Source organism: Styela clava, chromosome 11 (assembly GCF_964204865.1).
Source record: "Styela clava chromosome 11, kaStyClav1.hap1.2, whole genome shotgun sequence".
NCBI classification, from domain to species: domain Eukaryota; kingdom Metazoa; phylum Chordata; class Ascidiacea; order Stolidobranchia; family Styelidae; genus Styela; species Styela clava.
The window spans coordinates 19878288-19894857 of record NC_135260.1 but is presented as its reverse complement, the minus strand read 5'-3'; the positions used below and the strand labels follow the sequence as shown (position 1 = coordinate 19894857).

The 16570-nt window shown below is 34.6% G+C and overlaps 2 protein-coding genes across 2 annotated transcripts; one reads left to right on the top strand and one right to left on the bottom strand.

The window, feature by feature from the left end:
* The first annotated feature begins 4335 nt into the window (after nucleotides 1–4335).
* LOC120347548 (protein TBATA-like) lies at nucleotides 4336–11645 on the top strand. Its single transcript, XM_039417568.2, has 11 exons — nucleotides 4336–4439; nucleotides 6403–6623; nucleotides 6872–6985; nucleotides 7325–7409; nucleotides 7863–7999; nucleotides 8259–8402; nucleotides 8571–8659; nucleotides 8952–9066; nucleotides 9405–9620; nucleotides 9775–9882; nucleotides 10390–11645. The coding sequence occupies exons 1-11, from the start codon at nucleotides 4402–4404 to the stop codon at nucleotides 10545–10547; spliced, it is 1425 nt and encodes a 474-aa protein (XP_039273502.1). The 5' UTR covers nucleotides 4336–4401; the 3' UTR covers nucleotides 10548–11645.
* Nucleotides 11646–13907: 2262 nt separating this feature from the next.
* On the bottom strand, nucleotides 13908–15831 carry LOC120347815 (CKLF-like MARVEL transmembrane domain-containing protein 8). The gene is made up of 2 exons (XM_039417917.2): nucleotides 15501–15831; nucleotides 13908–14580 (listed from the first exon to the last, which is right to left on the bottom strand). The coding sequence occupies exons 1-2, from the start codon at nucleotides 15710–15712 to the stop codon at nucleotides 14292–14294; spliced, it is 501 nt and encodes a 166-aa protein (XP_039273851.2). The 5' UTR covers nucleotides 15713–15831; the 3' UTR covers nucleotides 13908–14291.
* Between the last annotated feature and the right edge of the window lie 739 nt (nucleotides 15832–16570).

The following is a 16570-nucleotide window of genomic DNA, read 5'->3' as shown; positions in this document are numbered from 1 at the left end:
GTTTTTGCAAAAGTCGTTGTCGTAGAATCGATCGCACAAGTGTTGGTCAGACTAAGACTTGCATGTTGCCTCATCATCCAAGTACGGTGATTAGCCTAACTAACACCCACCCACCCCTGACTTTGTAGTGTGACACCACACTTTCATTTATATGGCTTGAATGCAATTAGTAAATGTATTTGAATATATACAGAATATGGCGTAATACCAGTCAAATCCATGTCATATTTAGAACGTTAAATTCGGAATGCTGAAAAATAAACTTTAGGTGCTGATACCTGCTTAATGCTGGAGCGACATTTCTAAATATAAATCATAACGGCTGAATTACTGTATTTAAAATCGTATTTTATATTTTTTTATTCATTGATGCGTGGAACTAAAATTCAAGTCATCCCATATCCTACTGCAATGTACTATAAAATTCATCATCAATACTGTTAATTTGTGTAAATATTTGTTAAAAGCTCACACTAAACGAAGATATGATTTATCGGTGAAAAATTCTCGAAACTCAAATAATTATAAAGCGACTAAAAAAAGACATTTTAAGCATCACACTTAAAAGTTTTATTTTTTTTCTCGGATCAACAACGCAATAATTGTTTTCCTTATGTTTGTCTGCTACTATAAATCATATAACCGGTAAGTAAGCAGAACAATAATCTTTATGATTACGTTGTTTACGTTTCTCGTAAAGCGATTATTTTGTGTATTCAACCGCGCCAATTCTGTTTATATATTCTGAGTAGGCCACTCAATCTTCTGTTCCAAATTAAAGCACATGGGTTAAGCATCTATTATGTCAAGCACGCGTTTAAGTAAATCATCAGGCATTTAAGAAGTCATTTATATACACCCCAAGTTAGATTAGAAGATAATATCCAGTGCCTCGCTTATTGAAAAGTAAATTGAAACGTCCATAGCAACCTGGGATACGCCGCATAGTTACCGAGAGCGGGCGGAGATATGCGCCTCTCGCTTTTCGTTTTGTGGGGATACTGACACCTCAAGAGCTGCTCCTAACGCTTGTAACAATAGACAGACTGACTACTGTAACATGAACCAACGCTGTGATAGTGTAACTGGGACATTTAATAGGTATTTTAAAAATTGATGTGTTTGGAGTCGATATTGGAGGCTGGTAGTTTGGGAAAGTTCGGTTTCACTTTTTATCTCAAATAAGTAGATGTGTATTTAGAATTTTTTGCTTACTTGTAGGGATAATGTAATCAATTTTATGCACAATCAGATTTTAGAGATTTTCAGGATAATTTTTTTAGACTAATCATGATCTTAAAAAGTACCTATTCACAAACGTATCAGAATTTTTAAGATATCTTACATGGTTTTACTTGAGTTACTCCGATCTGAGATAGTAAAAGATTTCAACCGATAAATACCTTTGCTACCAATATTACCTGAGGATTCAAGTTTTCAGAAAATGGACAACACACTGATTCAAATATAATATCACGTAAGGCAAACTAACAGAACGTGATCGAAACAAAATATCAGTTACTCTCGTTACGATTATTTTAGAACAAGAAGTATCTCAACACTTCGTGTTTTTAACTCGTTGATATAATACGGAACTCGTGATGTTAGCACTGTTTCCTAAATATATCAATGAAACATCAAAAAATCAGCTCGATGCTCTTCTGTCATCAATTAGGTAGGTGATCATGAAAAGGGCTTTAGCGAAAAATGTGTATTTCAAAACCATTTACAATAATAATTAAGCGTTGAACTAGCACAATTTTTAAAATAAAAATGGAAATTTCGCTAAAAGGTCGGGGAATGAATAGATGAACTATTTGTCAGCAATTGCTCGGGAAAAATTAGTTTTAGAGAAAAATTATTTATTGGTTTTATAGGTATCCAAAGTTCTAAGAATTTTTGTATTTACTTTGATGAAATTTTAGTAACAGATTGTAGACAGTATTTTACTTCATATATTGACACAAATAGATTCATTGTTGAAAATTACCATAGCGTGTTTGAGGGTTCACAAAATTTAATTTCAATTCACGACAGAAAACAGATAGAACAAGCATACGTACTTAGAGTATGATGAGCCTTCTTAGAGGTTAGAAAATTTAATAAATAAAGTGACATATTTTGTAATAAAATATTTTTTTGAAACTTGAATGAAAAAGTACATTGCTTCCTGCCAAGTTTACACGTAACGCATATCAGATTGGTTAAAACACTTAACGAAAAGTACTGAATAAAAATGAATATCGTTGTAAATACGTGTGGGCATATTTGCATCTTCTTCCTCCTTTCATGTTAAATTTTTGGATTATCACAATTAACATAAAAATAAAGATAAAATTTGTTTGTAAGATTTTTATGTTATTATTCCATATTGGTATTAATAAATATTAGGTTCATTTTCGATGTATTCGATGCATTTTCTCAAAAATACGCCCTCATTCGTGACTAAATTTCACATCATCCCATTTCCAAACTTTTCTTTATCTTAATAAAAAAAATCATAGATCGCCATTGTCCATATTCATTGCAGACACAAAGACGTGGATGTATAACAATGAGATAGATTAAGGTTGGATGCTTAGACTCGGTGATTATTATTAAATTTTGTAACGAGTTTACCAGATATTTCTAGGTTGAGTTTCAATAGAAAACGTGATCAATAGTGATTGTCATAGAAAGTTTTTACGGCAAACACTTCATCCATTCAGAATTTTATTTTGATTTCTTCTTTAAATCAACAAGTAATTGTGTCTGGACGAAAATCTAATGCTTTGTTACACATAAAATCATTAAATCGGCAACGAAAGCTAAGAGAACAAAAGAAATTCAGCGAGTTTTCGTTTTCGTGGTTTCTTGAGTGTAGACACAAAAGTCAAGTTGACTTTAATGGTCTCAATGTATAAACGAGATGTGTGGCCGTTATTTTAGAAACATAATAAAATCTGGCTCAATACCTACCGGATACAATAAGTAATCGCAATATGCAACACAATCTTCGTACCGTGAGTTTGTATGAGTTCTTGTCCGAATCTAAGGTTGAGCATAGATTTCAATATAGCAAACAGCATTTATGAAATATGTATAACTTGATGCTGATAGAGAATGTTAACGATATTATATATTTGTTTATCCGATTGAATTTCCTCCTTGGTTTCAAATAAATATACCATAATATGGGGTTCTTTCAAATCGCGTGAGCACGAATGTACCTATATTTACACTTTGAGCTGGACGACATCTCTTATTTAAATTTAATTACACAGATGACAAAATATTAAACAACCTCATAAAAGTCCAAGATTAGAGACGTTTCAAATTTACAAACTGAAAAATAGGCATTTTGTATTTTGCTTTCTATATATAAAACTACTCGGAAATAGTATCAAACATCGCTTATCGAGTTCCTGACATTTGTGCCATAAAGAATCCAAATGTCTCTCCGAGTATAGCTTTTAAAAATCTCGTTAATTTGAATTTATTTATTACTTGAACTATATTACCAAATAATATTCCATTTGAAATCTTATGTAGACTTGAAAGTTATCCGCCTAAGATATAACGTGCTCAATTGTGTTTATTTTTGTGGAAGAAATAAAATAGTCACAGTCTCCGTTATTTGAGCATTACTCTCAGAAGTGTTGAATCAATATTAGAATAAGTTGAACGTGTTTACCCTGATTATCATCTAATATGATACTTCATCGTGGTTCAAGTGTCATTCGTGACAGTTAAAGGTGTGTTTTAGTTGTACTTGGTTGCAATGAACGTTGCGGCACTAGAATAGAGTCGAAGTTTATAGTTTATAACGCAAAGAACCTGCATTGTTTTGGACGCACGCAGACATGTAGACCAACCAGTTATAAAGGTCATTGCTGCTCTAAATATGTTTTCAGGTCGAATTTTTTGTATTAAGCTAATGAGCAAGCCAATTTTACTTGGATGGGCTATTTTGACGAGTGTTATTGGTTTCTTATACCCACTGCATTTAGAGCCTTTTGGTGTTTGCCAGCAATGAAGGTGTTCATATATCTGCGGAATAGCTCGTATTCGCAAAATCTCATAAGGGCAAATTACTTGCTGCCTTGGCTTCGTTAGTTGAATGTACTTTTATTCAATCGCTTAATTACTTACCTCATTTGCGGCGAGTGAAGAGGTTTCGTCTGTCAAGTCAAGTATCGTGAATTTAAATAGTGACAATTGTCCAAGAATGCCAATAACATAGACTTAACCTAACGTTTGGACCACTTGGTTGTTTATTATACTCAGTTAAATTACACCGCAGGTAAATTATCTTCAAGCAATGACATAAACATGATAATATCTCTCCTTCTACAGGTTAGTTAGTTGTACTGGTGTTCACATCTAATCAATTTTATTTTGCCGCGTCAGCACTGCCTAATCATGACTATGGAAATTGAGAGGCCACTTGAAAAAAACAGGTAAATATTAATTTTTGTTGCCGTACAATTCTAACTAAGATAATATAATCACAATTATTCATAAATTAATTGGAGCATTAAATTGCTTCACTGGTCAATTTATGATATTTAAATGATTGAAAAACTGGCCTGAAAGCAGATTATCTGATTTATTGCTTTGTGTACAGCTATATATCATACTACAGAGCAAACTAAAAACACGGGATTGTTAATAAACATGGCTCACATAATATGAAATTAAAAAAAAAATCGAGAAAATCGAATCGGGAATTGAAATCGGAGGCATATTTAAACACGTGTTTTGGGTCGAAAATTTCGTAAATCTGGAATCACGTGATTTGAAACCTGAGTCAATTTTTTGTGAGTTGGGGTCTGCAACTCTGTAGTCTTTGTTGTAATAAATTTTTGAATTCGATTTATCCTGAAGTAAAGAGTGGGGTGACTCAATCAACATCAGCTCATTTTATAAGAAATTCCTTTGCTGGGTAATCCATTTCGGCTTTTATTATAGCGATAGGTAATATTAAACACAGTTTCATTGACGATTCAATATTGTTTGACTTTTTGTTCCGGAAAAGAGCAATAACAATACATCTGTGATTGTAAAATACACATCAGCAGATGCCGGATAGAACATAATAGAAATCGTTTCGATTTTTCATTGTTTACTGGCGTGTAGGTAACAGAATTTCTTTTGTTGTTAACACCGTGTAGCTTCATGTATGACCAACACTAACGTTATTGTTGTGATATGGCCTTTGTTGAGGGTCGCCCGCTTTCCAAGTATATACCACTTCTGAGATGTTGACGAGCCACACATGAGAAATTCATAGCGTAAGGCGCAGAAATTAAAAGGGTAATCATTTTCTCGGATAAATCCAAGTAGTATTTGACAACATATATTCATGAAAATAGGTTCCATTACATTTGAACCCACGACAATTGCACCTGCTTACTATAGCACCTATGGAAAATTTTTCTGTTTTACGAATATTCGAACCCATACTAACCCTGACCCATGGATTTTAGCACCCGCATATATATATATATAGATTGAACCCGCAGATAAACACATGGGTTCAAATGTACGTGGGTTCAAATGTACGGTCACCATGAAAATAACCATAGTGCTTCATATCATAGCGGTAATGTCATTCATACGAACAATTTTCCAATTATTTTCCTGGTTATTCGTTTATTGTAACTTTGCAGGTCATGTTGATATCGTTCACAGGCCACCTATACCATAAACGTCGTTCGTTTGTTATAACCACAGTAGATATTCTGTTGAACATTAATGCATTGAACCACTATAAAGACTTAGTAAACATTGTTATCCAAATAAATGCTTATTGTATGCTAAGTGAGCAAAAATACGCTATAGAGACTTCGTTTAAAACTTTAAACGTATTCGTAGAATATAGATCAGTGCTCTTCAACCGTTATACCCAAGTGCATACCGGACCCTAATTTGGGTATATAACTGATGAAGGGTATACGAAGGGTGTACAACCAAAGTCAGAGATTCTAAGTTTTTGATAAAATAAATTATAAAATATTCAAGTGATACAAACACTTGAAAGATAAAATGTCAGTTACGCAAAGAACCGACGTGAGCACATTGTTACTCAGGGGGTAGGCCTACCATAAGAAGTACGCCAAAACGTTTTCCATTAGCATATATGCCAGTTTAATATTTTAAAATATAGTGTGGTTGCCTGATATCTAGTTCTTATCAAGCACCTTAGTACTGTCAGCATCTTTGTGCCTGCGACCTCATTTTCGTGACTGATTTGTAAACATTTCTAACGCCAAATTTTCCTGCATGGATGAAAAAAAAAACATTCCAAATTTCTGCAATTTCATTGTGATCAAGTGGCGATTTGAATTTGATCATGTGCAACAGACAAAGTTGAACATATACCGAGTATACCTAATAGGAGTAATTAATTTGTTTATACAGCTTTGGCGTCTTCAAACCAACCAGCGACCCGCTTGTTGTTCGGGGTACTATCGGTAATGTATTTGACGAATCACAGGGAATGATAAAATCGACAAGAGCAAGTTCAAAGATGAAGATTCGACGAGCGCCGAAACCCCTTTTAAGCGATGTACCACCACCTGCTACCTTACCACTAGAATCTCATCTTAACTTACCAAGTCCCAGAGCATTGCAAGAAGCAAGTGAGTATGGTGGCGAATTAGTCTGTAGGTTTTCGATTGACTGACAATGCATCGTCAAAATAGTATATATATATATATACATTAGGTACTAATATGGGACAAAAACAAGATTGAAAATTCAAACCAGAATGTTTCTTGGAAATATGGAATTAATATATTCTTAGAATGGGGTTTTTCAGAGAGCAAGAGTTCTTGTTATAAATGCTGGTGCATAGCACAAAACTAAATAACAGTTATTTTGTATCCAGGCCCGCGTAGATCACGTCCTGAGTCGAAAAGTAGTTCAAGATTTGGTGCTTACAGCCAAGCTTCATTTTTCTCCAGACACAATCCACATCCTTTTAGGGTACGACATATTTCCGGTGAGTATGAAACTTTGTGATAAATTCATATCATGAGGTTTAAAATACTTGAAAAGCTTCATTTTTGTTTGTATTATCCATTTACTTCCGACAATTTTTCAAAGGTGTAAAAAACATTTTTAAAGGTTATGGCATTAAATGTTATTTTAACGAAAAGTAGAAAAAAATAGGCACTGTAAACCTAAATCGGATAACGTATCGAAGTGAAGTTGTCAAAGATACACACTTAGATCTTTTTCGTTCTGTTTTTTGTGTGTTTATCATAATAAACTGTATAAGTTTATCTAATATACTTGTCTGTAGCCTTCATATGTTGCATATTTCAATTCTATTTTTCAGGACTAAACGGCCAGCCGATATGCGCAGTACACGACCATGATATTTTCCCACCTCAACGTTTCAGCATCAGAACTCCTTCCACAAGGTAACTTTGTCAAATAAAACTTGTCAATATGATTTTATTGCTGATTAATATTTTACCAATATTCAATATTGATCAATCAATGTTAGAGCTCTGGAATATAAATGAATGAATTTTGTGAAACTTGAAGTTGCATAATGGTTGGACAACCTTATCACCTTTACATTGTAATAACTGTTCAATCAAATTTGCAACTCTAGGACAGATTTATTGGCCGTGCTGGTAAATAGTTCATGATAGTGTTGTCGGGAAAATTACTTCTTTAACCACATTGAAAATCCTAGTAATTAAAGAAAAAGCGTCTCTCAGCGAATCATTTTCCATATTTCTCTGAGCTCCTCCTCCCGTGTTTCCCGTAATGTTGCTGATTTAAAAAAAATGCGCCACCATGTAGATTTGTAGAGGATACGATTTCCTTGTAGTCCACTCATATTAATTCTAAATTTATTTTTTTAGGGAAAGAGAGAATATCTTCAATGCACATATTCCTCCAAATGCATTAGGATTAAGTAGCACGACATTCCCAATCAATATAATCACTGGCCTTCAACATTATCCATATCGCGAGAAAGCTGTTCCAAGAATAGGATTAAGTAAGTGCTTTTTTGTTGTATATTTTGGTACTGTACTTCCAATACCAGCAATCAAGACGGCAAAATGATTTTCACAAACATGGCGATCATGATTAATTCCCCATCAACGGAAATTTGAGCTATAGCATTGTCTTATTTCTTCACATGTATTTGTTTAAAACATATTATTCTCCGACGGACTGTCTTACAGTCATTATTTCCAGCTAAATAAATTCATGATGAAATATACCTTATCCATGTTATAATCATCTTCTTTTAGTTCCAGTGACAGATTCATGGAGAGAGGAGCTTCGAGAACTTTGTCAAAAAGCTGGGTTGGTTCCAGAAATACAGGAAGAACTTCCTCGTCCTGTCAGTCAAGCTAGTATTCTGCCACAGACGAAACGAAGAACCATTTATTCGGGTATGTAGAATGACAGACATAGATTCCAGCCACAGTTCGCTTTTATATAGTGTCGAATCACTCTGATTTTTTCCATGATAAAGCGTAAAGATGAGCCAACAACTGAGAATGTATGTTTCTTGACAAAAAGAAGCGCAGATTTAGCAAATATCTATTTTTTCGTTTTAGCTGAAACTGGGAGATTGGTACCGCCACCGTCACGTGCTATGTCCAGACAAGCTTCAAGACAAGGTGGAAGACCGTATGGTTCTTACCAGGTAAGTTCGTCGAACCAAATGAGTACAGCTGCTTTAATATCATCAGTTCTCGTCGTAATGTTTGATATCTGGGAAGAATTTATAGACCAAGGTTTTCTCATTATATTTGAAATGGAAATTATTTGTATTTCACTTTTGTTATTTTTCAATTGAAGCGTTGTTCTTGTGCTGCCTTATACGTTATATGAGCTTAAGATAAATGAGTTAAGGAGACACTGCCACAATCCGTCACTTTCTTACTGTATAAACTGCTATTGACGCCAAAATGTTTGTATAATCGTATTGTTTTCAGCACATTTCTGCATATCCTGACACTGAGACGTTGATGCTTGAAATGCTTTGTCAGATATTACAAACAGACTCCGTGCACGCTGTTCAACAATGGCTTGTTTCAGCTGGTGACAGGGGTAAGTCATACGTAGATGCCACATCGTTACATTTATTCAACTTCAAGCATTTGTCTTTATCTTCTGTTGTTGTATGTATTATTTAGTTGAACTTATGTATGTATTATTTAATTGGTTAAATATTTCTCATCTTACTTGAACTGATGATCAAACGACTTGTCGTATCGTACAGGCCTCAATCATTTTGCAAATTTCTTCAGCCTGTATTAATTTAAATTAGAAAAAAAAACATCATTCTAGTCCCATTATATACAATGAATCTAAGATACTCTCGGGGACGACAACGAGACATCAAAAATAAAATAAACTATATTATCAATAAATTTTAATCTATACAGAAAAGGGTCTTGTACTCGATATGATAAGAAGCGCCATGAGTTCAGAGGAAGAAACATTGCGCAGGCAAGAAGCTGAAAGACAAGAAGCGTTAGCTGCTGCGGCAAGAGCAGCAAGACCACCAACAGTACAAGCACAAAGTAGACCACACACCTCTATGAGTGTTACCAGTAGGCCAGACACAATGGAATCGATGAAACCAACGAAAGTGCAGCAAGGTAATTGTTTGTTTGGCGAACATTTTGACCAAACTTTCTATGTCAAGATAGAATATATATATAATTGAAATTTTCATGCACTTTGTGTACTGCAAAATATTTGAATTACCGATTCGGTATTTCGACTAACTAATCAGTCTGTTTATGTTCACAGATGGGGCTGAGATTCTAACCCTTGATAAACCTGCAACACCTATGTCACCAAGAAAACCAACTTCAGCAAGACCACTCGGAACACCTTCACGACCTGCATCGAGGAAAGGTTTGTTAACTACAAAATTCTATTGAAATTATTCGCATTTGGCGTTTTTTTATCAGTATTGCAGTCGCATTCTAAATTATAGACCTCCGCTGTCGAGAGTCGAAGTAAAGAATTTCAAAATTATCAGTGACTTGCATGAAGCCTCAATTGCCACAGTCAAATTTCTGGTTAGTCCAGAGTCGAGTCGGGAGCTTTAATCGGATTTATTTGTACCCACAGTCAGAGTTGAATTTTGTGTGGACCTGGAGCGGGACTGATTATGGATATAACTCTTTCAGTATCATATCACTCAAAGAATTGTATATTTATTTATGAAACTTTATTAAAAATCGGCTTTTGTTATTCAGTTTCAATTTGGAAATGGATTTTATTTTATTAAAGTGGACATATGAATATGTGACTCTAACACTCTATCACGCCAAATTTTCAATTGTGTATTTTTATGACGAAGTGTTAATTCCATTTATGATACATCTATTTATGTGTTTGGGGTTTTTGTACTTCCAGCGTTGAATGATATCAAAAATGCAAGTCCAATAATGCGATATACAAAGACTCCAGGTAGCGTTGCATCAAGAGGTCGATTATCTCTACCTGCAATTGTAGAAGAAACAGCAGAAGTAACACAACAAGACGCCAATGAACAACCAGCAGTCGCTTCATGAAAAGCACATATATATAAAGTGCCATTTTTTATTTTTATTTCGCCAGTAAATGAGATTTTTTATTAAAGTTCTTTTTTGTAAAAAATCTCTGATTCAACTGTTTTGTTATTATTTAGACGTACGGTTGGGAGTAATTGTTGTACGGTACCAAAAAATTTAAACTACTTGCTTTTGTATTAAATTATCGGTAATTTTGAGATTCAGATATTTGTTGTGAATTATGTTATTTTAAGGCCAACCAATGGCCTTTTTAGTTGTAAATTTAATGTTGATACTGCTAACGGACCACACTGGATTATTAGCGTACGTTCACCAATAGCGTGCTTTTAGTTAACGCAAAAAGTTGGAGATAAAGATTCTGGATATGAAAACCATCATATCATCTATCTATCTTACAATTCAATTTTTGAGTCCATTATAAAAAACTTTTATATAAAAAGCGAAGAAAAGAAAACTGTAAAATTTAATATTTATTTGTCCCTTCATTGTCCAACGCTTGTTACAATTTTAGTATAAAATGCTCATAATTTTCCCAAAATCGGAGCCAAATTAGTACCGGACAATATAGAATATTTAATCCGATACAAATTCAATATGTTAAATATACTAATGTTGAAAGATGAAATTATCAACAAAATTTATTGTACAATATTAGATGAGATTCCAAATTCATATCGCTTTCTCGAAAATTTTTGTACTTTTTTTAAGATTAAAAATATAAAGCTCGCGTGTAAATTTGGGTAAAACAAAGCTTCATGCAATGACTGAAAGATTTTACCTACACTGGTAGAAAAATAGTAACAACTGTAAATAGTATTTATGTTGCTTGTCTAACGAATGCATATAGTATAATACTATTTAGTTCATCTCTATTTATCCACCCGAACGCGAAGTACGATATATTTTATAGTTCAATTTTTTCCAATGGATTTCTTGTCTTTTTTTAGAATAAAATGCGATTGCGATAGAGGTCTTAGTGAACTTTTAACAATATGTGTTATTGTAAATATGAAATATAATATATTCTCTCTGATTATTTGTTAAAAGCTGTTTTTGTATACATTTTGCATTGCTTTTATTAAATTGGTTTGTATCGTACTTGTATCTTGAATGTCAATATGCTGTTGAAACTAGGTTTCTATTCTAAGTCAGGAATTCTGAAACTGGGGTCCGCGGACTACCCACGGATTCGTAAAGATTCAGTAGAAATTGTTAGAATAAAATTGCCGAGATGTCCGGTACAAGATGAGCATAAACTGGAAAAGACTTTCTAGATAATATAGTTAATATTTTTGCTTGTGATTTAATTCATCCATACGCCTTCATTTGGGATCTAGCATAACAGTTCAAGCAATTCCCAATTCATTTCCTAACGTCACAAATGATGATTGACATATTGCCGATTGGCTAATGTAACACAAATAAACAAGGAACTGAATGTTGGAAAACCTCACAGTACCGAGTATTTAATTGGCGCAGAGTACTGGGTCATCCGCCTCGCGAACGACAACAAATTTTTTTTTCATTCTCCACATTAAGGTTGCGTTTTTTTTCCCTTTTAACTTTACTGTTTTAGACAGGCCACGAAGAGGTCCGCCCAGACCAATAACATAATTATTTTAAGGGTCCGTGATAGAAAAAGTTTAAGAACAACAAGGAAAGAATAATTTGCGAATCCTTTTCAAGATATTATTGGTTCTATATCAAATTTAACGTCCATCCGATTCACCATATTTTTCAAACAAAATGAGCTGTTATTAATTCATTATTAAACTCATAGGATAATTATTTAATTGATAATATAGGAAATTCTTCAGGTTATGAAAGAAGCGCGGTGATCCAAGCGATTTAATGTGGACCAAAGTATGCATTAGGTCACATAAACTTGATACCAAAATATCATTATCCATACTCGTGAAATCTTTTTTATTTATAGGAACAAGTTATAACGTATGTTATACTATTGTATGTTTCTGTAACACACTGAGAGTAGGGGAAAGTGTGCCACGGTGGGCATGGGGCACAGTGAAAAATCAGCTTCCACACTCGTACTATATCCGGTCTGCGGGTTTGATGCTTGGATCCGCCCTTAGGTGAGTTACAACGTCTCCGCAAACGGACAATGGCTGTGTAGACTAGAGCGACGCAAGTTATGAGGTGAAATTGGTTTTGGGGGGTTCAAACTAAAATTTCACCGTTCCGTTTTTTTCTTTTTTCTACTTCAGCCTTTCCAACATGACAAACAACCGTCTGATATTTTTCAGCTTAAGTGCACTGTAAAATATTCATAACATTGGCAAGTCGATGTGCCTTCTTAATTAATCTCACCGTGGGACAGTCTGAAAATATTTGTTTCCTATGGGGGACAGTGGGACATGCTCCACTGGGCACAATTCGGCAGTGTTTGATCTATTAAGTCCTTAGAGGTCTAGAGATGAGTTATGTTTTGTGTAATATTATGGTATCTTTCGACCCATGGCCCAGTATGGAATATATATATTCGAGAATCAAAAATATTTTCAGATTCAGATTCGAAAATGGAAATAATTTAGTTTGTTTACGGAACTTTTTGGAAAAATATCCGACATATTTTGGTTGAACATTAATTCAACAATATTAAATCTCTAAATTTGGAATTTCCCCGTTCTTTGGATGATGATGCTGATTCTTAGCTTGTTTTCAAGGGCACACTTCGTTGAATTTAACAGAGCGCCCCATTGTGTCACAGGGTCTGTCCGAATGTGCCCCATAAGTGGGGTGCAGTGGGACACTTGACAAACGTTTTTCAAAGCACATTGGTGGTAAGATGAGTGCTGCATAGAACTTTCCTAGTCGCTAAATATAAACTACATTTACGCCTCTCCGCATTAGTCCCGCAAAGTGAAATGAATATGGAAAAGAAAAAGGAGTCCCAACCTCCCCCTACTATTTATTTACCAAAGATAATATATATATATAAATATATAGTTTTCTGATTTTATCAAAATAGATATCCGATGCTAGTAATAGATCATTTGTTTTGACGATTGATTAGAGTAAAATAGGGAAAAATACGAGGTGCGAATATCTTGCATACTACAAACTATAAACGTTGTTATTCGCTCCAAGTCTCGTGATACTCCGAATGCATAAACGGCCGTATCTGCTTTTCTAAACTTGGAGCTGCCAAGCTCTGGAAGCATCGCGTATAATATATAATTAATTCTCAATCTATCACTGTCAAAAAAATGTTGAATAAAGGAAATATAAAATTAACGCCAATTGAAGTGACAGTGCTTGGGACTTTACCGAGATAGGCTATTTTCTTCACACAGCTCTTTCGCCCTCATATTCGCCATATGATATCAATTTCCGCAATAATATTGTTCATGATTATATTCACTATGGGGAAATGAAACGTTAAAAAATACGTGAATGTGATAGTACATGTGAATACAAAATTGAATCACAGTTAACGACATTATCTAAACTATAAACAAAGTCAAATTACAAATAATTAGATAAGTGATAATATTTTTGACATATTTGTTGAAAACCATGACAAATTTTTAAAATATATATTACTTACATTTTACGTCGTTGATTCTATGTCAAAGATGCTATGTTCGTATAGGTGTATTATAGCAGATATAAAAACAAGATTGCATCTGTTGTAATTTTTTTTCACACCTATTTCTCCCATAAATATATAATCAAGTTTTATGGTAGAAAACAGTTTTCATCTGTTTTGTGTATATTTTCACATCATGTGTTGACGTCATTTCCTGCATTACTACCACCCAAGCATGCCAGTTCACCTTTCCAAACCCGATAAGCATAGAGAGTATGACATCCATAAACAATGAGAAGAAACCAAGCAAAAACAGTTGATGCCACCCAAACCGAATACGATCCAACGAATGCGGCTTCTACGATTGCTCCAATGAAATATAAGAGAGTGCAAAATACATTGAATGCGAATTCAATGACATCCCATGGTGCGCCAGATATAACAGTGGAATGAAGAGAAAACATGTAAATAACAGTGAGGACTCTGAAAATAAACGCATTTAAATATAAATGATATTAGTTTGCGCTTTGTAATAGCGCCTGTGACACGCGTACCACCACAGCACTCGTGCACGGACAATTTAAGCTATAATCTAGAAAAGGGGTGGTCGTCAGTTAGATGTTTGTTGGCCACTTCATCACAATGATTACAATGTCTTCCACTTGCCGCATACTCATGCATGGGAGATAAATCAACTGATCAGTGAAATTGCATTCTCGGCCCACTGCCTGTCTTCTTATCTTTAACATCAAAATATGAAATTTTATTCCTGATATAAGCGTAATAATAAAAATTATCGAAAACCGGTTGTTGTACCCAATGTCAATTACGTGATATAATATGGATATTATTTGATTAGGTATGTTCAAGTGTTTTATTCAGGCACGTTTTATGAAGGATAAAAGACATTGGATGTAACGTGAAATAGTTTCATTCAATATGAAACTACGGTGACAGCAAATTTGAACCCACGTACATTTGAACCCATACATTTGCACACGTATATCCGCGGGTTCAATATATATGCGGGTGCTAAAATTCGTGGGTTAGGGTTAGTATGGGTTCGAATATCCGTAGGTGCAAATTTCCATAGGTGCAATAGTATGCAGGAGCAATTGTCGTGGGTTCAAATGTACGTGGGTTCAAATGCAATGGGACCTGGAACTACATTTGCCCAATGAAATATTATTCTAAAATGGAATTTACGCTGCAGGGCGTGAAAATGACAAAGGCAATCGAATGGCGTCTGATGTCTATATATGTTCTAAAAATTGAGGAATATATTTTATGTAAATTTTCATTCTGCTATACAAACTCAAGTCTGAACCAGACCTAAAATCGTTTCGGTTCACCACTCTGATTTGTGAGATATTTTTTTTAAATCAACAAAACAAAAAACTTACATTGTTAAAATCCACACGAAAACAGCAACGAACATAACAAACTCAAGTCCAGGAATTTGTCTGTAATAGCCATTGGGTGCAAGAAGCGCGAACACCAGAAGGCCGAGTATTATTTCTGCTATTTTAAACCATCCAGCTGGACTTGCAAAAAACGTCACATTGAAAGTAGGCCTAGGCGTTGTTGCAGCCGCAGCAGCCGCTCCCACATCCATTTAGATGAATGTGAATATATTTACTTCAAAGCAAGAAAACTTTAAATAGAAATGAAAAATGTTATTAGAACTGAAAAATGCGAATATTCTGACTTATAAAAATCAGTTTTAAGGCCATATAGAACATAACATAATTAATGTAATATATGTCAAACTAGAAAAGGCTGCTCATGATGCCAAACTGTTAGTTGGGTATATTACCAACTCCGAAAATAACGCTTCACCGGAATTTCTACTTTCTTTTATTCATTTTTTTTACATTTGTTCTGTTTGACTAGAGTCCAAGTGGACAGTTTAGAGCAGACATGCGCAAACTACAGCCCCCTGGCCAAATCCGGCCCGTTGGCTCAATCTGGCCCGCTTGATGCTGCCACAACCAAACTAAAACCTAATTTTGATGTTTGAGCTAAAAATGACCCAAGGAATTTGTTGAGATTGCGATCAAATTTAGTTCTGGCGGAAAGCTTATATTCAGTTTCGGCACGAGGCTTATACACTTTTGCTTTTGTAACGCTGAAAATATATACGTTACACTTACATGGCCCGCCAGTCTGAGTGGGCAAAATTTTTGACCCCTGGTCCAAAAACCTTGCCCGTCCCTGGTATAGAAAGCACAAACTTCCGTTCGGTTACTGATAATAGACTTGTAAATACAATCTAAAAATGACACTATTAATACGGTGCTAAATCTCAGTAGCCTACTGAATTCTATTCGTCCCGTGACCTGTATACGCAAGTTACGGCACCTCCAGCCATCGCAATTATGTCAACTTTCATTCATGAGGTAAGTATTGGTACTGTTCCTTAGCACTGTATTGAGATCATCATTAAATCAAACATAGAGGATTGAGTTATTCT